Source organism: Leucoraja erinacea, chromosome 19 (assembly GCF_028641065.1).
Source record: "Leucoraja erinacea ecotype New England chromosome 19, Leri_hhj_1, whole genome shotgun sequence".
Lineage (NCBI taxonomy): Eukaryota > Metazoa > Chordata > Chondrichthyes > Rajiformes > Rajidae > Leucoraja > Leucoraja erinaceus.
In genome coordinates, this window is record NC_073395.1 from 19509307 (window position 1) to 19517182 (window position 7876).

At 49.2% G+C, this 7876-nt stretch overlaps 1 protein-coding gene across 1 annotated transcript; it reads left to right on the forward strand.

The window, feature by feature from the left end:
- Window positions 1-1395: 1395 nt before the first annotated feature.
- Window positions 1396-4454, forward strand: ascl1a (achaete-scute family bHLH transcription factor 1a). The gene is made up of 2 exons (XM_055650917.1): window positions 1396-2233; window positions 3528-4454. Exon 1 carries the CDS (start codon window positions 1589-1591, stop codon window positions 2192-2194), a length of 606 nt encoding a protein of 201 aa, XP_055506892.1. The 5' UTR covers window positions 1396-1588; the 3' UTR covers window positions 2195-2233; window positions 3528-4454.
- Window positions 4455-7876: the final 3422 nt, after the last annotated feature.

A 7876-nucleotide genomic window follows, 5' to 3' on the forward strand; every position in this document is an offset into this window, starting at 1 on the left:
GTTCCCTGATCTATTTGATGGAAATGAAATTTATGTTGACAACAGAAGTGTGTGTGTGTAGCTCTCTAAACACATCTCGGCGTTCCATTGTCAAATTAACTATTCGCCCGAGCGCAGACTTTTAATATTCAGAACCGGCACTCGCACTTGGAAGAAACCTGGACAAAGCTCTAATTGGGCAACAGAAACGGTTTGACAAACCATGGAAGATTCGTTCCTTGAAATAAAAGCCCAACAATTGCGGGTCTTGAATAGACCGCTTGCGTCTTTCACAAGCCTGTGGCCGGGCGAGACGCGGGCAGAGCGGGGGTGAATCTACAGCGAGGAGGGAGGCGGGGAGGGAGGGGGCTGAGTGAATTTGTCGCTGTGTTTTATTTTACGCTGGTGCAGGGAGATCAGCTGGTTGTGTTTTTTTTTTTATAAAGCGTGAAAGAACTTTAATTTCCTTGCAAAGCGGTTACGCGTGTCTGATACCAGCCGGGTGCAGACAGTTCCAATGGATTCAATAGCAATTCAGGCGAAAGTTTTGTGGAGCTGTTATTTAATCTTGACACGTTCTCTGTCTCCCCTCTCCCCTCCCTCTCCCTTCTCTCTCTCTTCTCTCTCTTTCCCCCCCCCCCCCCCCCCCCCCCCACCCCCCCCCCCTCTCTCTCCTCTCTCCCTCTCCTTTTCTAACACACGCACACAGACAAGTTAATTTTAACTGCTGAACTTATTTGAAGTTTGTAGATTGTACTCGTGTTACAGTTTTATAACAAAATAAGTGGATGTAACAAACTTTACACGCCGATACGTCGACCCCCACATTATTCATTGGGCACTGGAGTGATTTCATTCATCGCGAGTCGAACAGTAAATAATGAGTTCGGTTCCCAGCCTGGAGCGTGAAGTTTTCACGAACAAAACTTCGTAGATCAGCAACTGAAAGCTAATATGTAGAAACAGGGAACCGCACACACTAGTTAACACACAAGAGGCCACAGAGTGCTGGAGTAACTCGGCGGGTCAAGCAGCATATCTGGGGACCTGGATAGGTGATGTTCTTTAAAGCCTCCCGTCGCACGAAAGCTTTCCCCTCAATAAGTGCTTGTTTTCTCTAGAATTCGAGATCTAAAAGTCAGAAGGTTTTGAAAATCATCCAGAAACCTTTATCAGAAGTTAGAAGGAGCCGGTGGTTTGCTGGTGTGCTGCTTATTGAGCGTGTGGGGGTGGGGAAGAAGGGGTAGTGTTTATTCTGGGGGCGGATGGCACGCGTCGGGCGCACGCCCGGGACACCGGAATTTAGAGGGAGGGTTTGGCGAAGGGGAGGGGCTGCGGCGTAAAGCTGTCGTTTGAAAAGGCTGCGGCTGGGAGCCGGCGGGTGCATAGCGGGCGCCGAGCTAGAGGAAGCGTGCCCACAGAGAGGGGGAGGGCTCGCATTGGCAACAACAACAACAACAACAAAAAACCTCAATAAAATCTATAAAAGGCGAGTTGGGAGTGAAGTGCGGCGCAGCACGCGAACGGCACGGGTTGGGCGCAACGCCGGCGGAGTTTGCGCCCTTCCAAGGTCTGCAGAGCGGCGCGGAGTTGCTCCCTCCCCTCCCCGATGCCCAACATGTGCAGCACTGCCAGGAGCGTGGGATCGCAACAACAGCATGCGTGCCTGGAGTCCGCCTGCCTTTACGCCGCCGTTGCGCCGGGCGAGAGGGAAGCCAGCCCGGGCTCCGGGCAGCCTCAGTCCCTGTCCTCCACCAAGCACCGGCACCAGGTGAAGAGGCAGCGCTCTTGTTCCCCGGAGCTGCTGCGGTGCAAACGGCGCCTCAGCTTCAGCGGCTTCGGGTACACTTTACCGCCGCAGCAACCGGCCGCCGTGGCCCGGCGCAACGAGCGGGAGAGGAACCGAGTGAAGCTGGTCAACATGGGCTTCGCCACCCTGCGGGAACACGTCCCCAACGGCAGCGCCAACAAGAAGATGAGCAAGGTGGAAACGTTGCGCTCTGCCGTCGAGTACATCCGAGCTCTGCAACAACTGCTGGATGAACACGACGCGGTGAGCGCCGTCTTTCAGTCGGGACTGCTCTCGCCCGGACTCTCCGCTGAGATGAACTCCATGGCCGGCTCGCCCCTCTCCTCCTGCTCGTCCGACGACGCCTCCTGCGACCCGCTCAGCGCAGAGGAACAGGAGCTGCTGGACTTTACCACCTGGTTCTGAGCGGCCACCACCTGCCTCTCCTCCCTCCCGGCGCAGCAGGTAAGCTGGTCAGCGCCCAAATACTCGGAGAAATACCACTTGGGCGAAAACGCGAAACGGGCGGTAACCTCCATTACGTCCCACCCTTGGTCCAGTCACCTGTAGATACAAGGAGGAACTTAAAATATGTCGGTTAATATACAAAAGGGCACAAAGTGCTGGAGTAACAGTGGGTCAGGTAGCATCTCCGGAAAACATAGATTGGGACCCTTCAGATTGAAACATCATCTCTGCCTCTCCCCCTTTCCAGCTCTCTCCCCCTCGGAATCATTGAAGAAGCACCCGACCAGAAACGTCACCTATCCATGTTCTCCAGAGGTGTAGCCTGACCCGCCGAGTTACTCCAGCACTTTGCTATCGTTACGCGCACATCCAAAACTCAGAGATACAATGCGACCAATGTTTTCAACTTGCCCTCTTCAGACCAATTCTACGCTTATCGTTTACATTTTTTTTTAACGCTAGGTGGGTTTGAGTTATTCAAGACGGGCGATAGTCAAACGTGGGTCTTCCCCCGACCTCCCGGGGATATCAGGCAGTTGGGCTCACAAATCCCATCAGTCTGAAGAAGGGCCCCGGATCCGAATCTGTCCATTCCCCCCACAGATGCTGCCTGGCCCGTATTTTGTGGGTTTTTTTTGTGTGTGCTCAAGATTCCTCCATCTACTGCCACCACCTCCACCAGAGTTATCATCCAGCGCATCGGGAATTAATGCAGGCGACTTATTTGAAATTTAATTTGACAACGGGGCCCATTTGGACAAGTGACCGTATTGACGAAACCAAGAACTGCAGATGCCGGGTTATACCAAAGATAGACACAAAGTACTGGAGTAACTCAGTGGGCCAGGTAGCATCTCTGGAGAAAAGGGATGGGTAACGCAAGTTTGAAGAAGGGTCCCGACCGGAAACATCACCCATCCATTTTCTCCAGAGGTGCTCACTGACCCGCTGAGTAACTCCAGTACTTTGTGTCCATCTTTGACAGGCGAAGACTTTAAACAACAAAACAAAACAAAGTGCTGGAGGAACTCAAATGGTCAGGCAGCATCTGTGGTGGGAATGAAGAGTGGGGAAGGGTCCAGAGATGTTCCCCGGAGATGCTGTTTGACCCGCCGAGTTTCTCCAGCACGTTGTATCTCCTTTCATCGTCTGGCTATTTCCCACCACAGATGCTGCGTGACCCTATGAACATTTTTTTCCAGCACTTTGGGGGGGTTTTCTACTCATAATTGCAGTTTCTTGCGTCTTCATGAAGACTTTAACCGGTTTCTTCTTCCTTTGCGTTGCCCAGGTCTGCGAGTGAAGTAGCTGGAGACACGGAGCCAGGAGCCAAGAGGACAAGACACGCTGCCTGCCTTCGCGACCCACTTCAGCCGACACCCCTGAAACCCACCAGCCGTCCGTGAATGTAGTTCCACACAATGGCAGACCACCAAGGCTGAGTCTCACTCCGGGAGCCGCGGTTATGACATTGGCCATCTCTACCGCAAACTCTTAGGCCACACACACTCGGAGTGCGACGATGTCAAGAAATTATACTTGGGCACTACCGGCCAATTTGGACTATCACCATCTCTTGTTCAAACTTTCTAAGCAAAGAGAACTTTGATAAACCTTCTAACGTGACAAGAGTACAATTTTGTTCGTTTCTCTAAACAAAACGCATTTTAGGCTTTATCCAAACAAAGAGCCGCGCGTGTGTGTTTTAATGAGACTATTTTTCGATATATAGAATGTTTCCAGTCTTTGTCAGTTTTTGTGTTTTTTTAAAAGAAAAATCTATTTGTATCTATGCTAACAGTCCTGAAATATATTAAGCTATTTTTGTATATAAGAGAGATGGATTTATAGAGTTTTGTACATTTTTTAAAAGTGAATATGGCGATATATAAAGCAACGTGTGATGTACGCGCCATGGCCTGTACACTCTTTCCTTTTAACTGCCTAGGCGTGATTTGCAAAGTCACTGATTCGGGTACCAGGCACACTGTAGCGCCAGTTAGTGTCTTATGATCGAATTCACATACTGCTGTGGAACTTGGCAAATTCACTGCCCAACAAAGTTGACTTAGTTCCTGGTTGGTTTACAGCCATAGTTCTTGCTTCTTTTTATTCGTGACTTTTGTCTTATATATTATATATATATAATGGCCTTTTGAAAACTGACCTTTTTTCTACATACTAGTTTCATAATAAAACTTCTTGTGGAAATAAACTGCTGAAACTAATGTGCTTGGTTGGATTATTCCCCCCTGATCATTTAAGGGTACACCATATCATACTTCTGAAAGATATACAGTTTATAGCATGTTTCCAGGGCTCCACAGTGTACCTACCAGAATATGGAACACTTAATTTGTAAGTGTTTGGCCCATTTGGTTCGTGTGGCCAGGGATTAAGGGACCAGGTTAAAGGGCTGGAGGAATTCAGTAGGTCAGCCAGCATCTGTGGAGGGACGACATTTCGGGTCGAGACCCTTCTTCAGATTGATTGGAGTAGGGAACATGCCAGTGCCGAATACGCAGCATTCTTTATCTGTAATTGTAACGTAACAGTTACAGATAAAAAAGTGCAAGGTCTACAATGAGGTAGGTTGGAAGATCAGGTTTACACCCTAGCTTATGGAAGGACCGTTCAGAAACCTGATAACAGTAGGGATGAAGTTGTTCCTGAATCTGGTGGTGTACACTTCCAAACTTCTGTATCTTCTGCCCGATGGGAGAGAGGAGAAGAGGGAATGATTGGGGTGTGAATGACCTTTGATTATTTTGGCTGCTTTTCTGAGGCAGCGTGAAGTGTAGATGGAGTCGATGGCGTTGAGACTGGTCTGTGTGATGGACTTAGTGATTATTGACCATACAGGATTGTTGTCAAGATTGTTTATGTATTTAACGTGTCTAGCTCTTTGGACGGGTCAAATGGACACTTCTCAACAACTTCATCAAAGTCTTGCATTTATATAGTGCCTTTCACCATCTCAGGACTGTCCCCAGACACGCTAGAGCCAATGAAACCCTCTTGGAACCATTGGATGGGAAAGGTTTCCAGGGATATGAGTGAAGCATGGGGGAATGGGACCAGCTTGGACAAGGCATCTTGGTCGGCATGGACTAGTTTGGCCCTAGGGGGGCGATTCATGCTGTATGACTCAATGACATTGAGCAGGTTAGGTCGGGTCTTTGGAAAGGGAAACATTCTTTCATGAGTAACTTCCATGGACATACAGGAAAGTGTTCGGCACAGCAAGATCCCACAAACCACTATAGGCCTTGGCCAGGCCTTGGGTATGATGCCTGGCCTTCTTTCAGACAATGCGTGGGGACTATTAGTTCCTCCTGCTGGACCAGGCAGTCCTGCTATGGATATTTCCGTCAGTGGGATGGGGGCTCTGACAGTGCAGCATGTTCCTGATCTGGCATCCAGAGGGTCTTGCACTGGAGTGTGGGATGCACCAATAGATCTGTATAGGTCATAGATAACGCCATCATAACGCCATAGATCTGTACAGAATGGAGTCCATCTGGCTCACCTTGACCATACCAACCAAGTTAGCACATTGGACTAGTCACACTTGGCCTGCATTTGGCCCATATGCCTCTAAACCCTTCTTACCCATATCTGTCCAAATTACTTTTAAAAGCCGGAATAGTATCTGCTTCTATAGCTTCCACTGGCAGCTCATTCAAGATACGGACAATCCTCTGAGTGTAAAAGTAGTCCCTGAGGTCCCTCTTAAATCTCTCTCCTCTCACCTTAAGTCTGTGCCCTCCAATTTCAGAATCCTCTACCCTGGGAAAAATACTGTGAGCGTTCACTTTATCCATTCCCCTCATGATCTTGTACACTTCAATAAGGTCACCCCTCAGCCCTTCCAAGCTCTAAAGAAAAAAATACCAGCCTAATCAATCTCTCCCTGTAATCAAGCCTGTAAACAATCTCAGGTAACATTCCGGTGAATCTCAAAGTGCTGGAGTAACTCAGCTGGTTGTCTCCTTTCTCACTTACTCCACCAACATGCCCAATCATACCCCCCTTACCTGTATCCACCTATCACTTGCAAGGCTTAGCCCCCCCCCCCCCCCCACCCCCCCCCCCCCCCCCCCACTCCCATTCCCTCCACATGAGCTATCCGACCTGCCGAGTTCCTCCAACATTTTTTTTCTCCGTCTAAGCTATTCCCGTTTGGAGTATCGCGTGTAGTTCTCATTGCCTCATTACAGGAAGGACGCGGATGCTTTGGAGAGTGTGCAGAAGAGATTGACCAGAAGGCTGTCTGGATTAGAGGATATTAGCAGATACCATAGATAGGGGCATTTGAGGCTCTTTGATAGGCACGTGGATATGCAAGACATGGAGGAATATGAATCCCAAGAAAGCGGAGGAAATTAGTTTAACATGGCATGTTTTCACACACAAGTTGTGTGCGTACCACTCGGTGTATAAAACTTTGCCCCGCACATCTCCTTTAAACTTTGCCCCTCTAACCTTAACGCTAGCCCTCCAGTCTCTGATATCAACGATGAAATACTTTATTATACAGCGCTGTGAATTGCACCCACGTCTTTTTAAGGGATGTACAAATATACAAGAAGGGTCTCCACCCGAAACGTCACCCATTCTTTCTCTCCAGAGATGCTGCCTGTCCAGCTGAGTTACTACAGCTTTTTGTGTCTATCTTCAATTTAAACCAACATCTGCAGTTCCTTCTTATACAACTATCCCATCCGTGCAAAGTATTTTATTAAGCTTGGTGCGATTATTCTTTGCTAAACTATTTGATAATACAGCGCGGCGAGTTGCATCCACGCTTTGCAACTATGCAACCAGCCGGCCCGTGCAGAGTGTTAAGCATGCTGCAATTATTTTGCAGCGCACGGCTGGTGGATGCGGCAAACTTGTTGGAAGGCGCTGGCGAGGAGGTCAGCTTTGAGTGGCGGCGCCGGCGGCGAGCATGGCGCTGCCATTGATGTGCAGCGGCGTGTGCCTGGGAGAGAGTGACGCGGGGGGGCGAGGGGGTCCCAGGAGCGCGTCCGCGCCTCTCATTGGTGGACGGCATGCGTCCCCTGTCAGCCCGGGACACTTGATTGACAGCTGGGCAGCTCCCCGGGCCGGCGCGTGCCCGCGGCGGCTGCAAGCAGCAGCGAAGAAAGAGAAAGGGGGTCAAAGTTAGAAAGAGATTCGGACTTAAGGTAAATGGAAGGAGCTGTGTAATCCCTCCGTCTGCAGCACTGCAGGACAGTCTCTTCTAACATGCAAAACCTTCCTATAGTCCCAAACCCAATGTTTTTTTCTGCAATAACAGCGTTAAGTCATGATTTCGTTTAAAGAAACTAAAATATATTTTTTGGCAATCAATACATATTAATCAGCGAGACTAAAGAAGGGTCACGACTAGAAACAACACCTGTCCATGTTCTCCTGAGATGCTGGCTGATTCGCTGAGTTACTCCAGCAGGTATTAGTACGGGTGTCAGAGGTTATGGGGAGAAGGCATGAGAATGGGGGTTGGAGAGAGATAGATCAGCCATGATTTAATAAGCCGAATGGCCTCATTCTACTCCTATCACTTATGACCTTATGAAACCGCCCCGGACGATGCCTGTTTTTTTTGCAGTTAATTCTTAGCCCGATATCGAATCA

Coding starts and splice junctions, on each gene's coding strand:
- ascl1a (XM_055650917.1), top strand. CDS start 1,589: ATGCCCAACATGTGCAGCACTGCCAGGAGCGTGGGATCGCAACAACAG.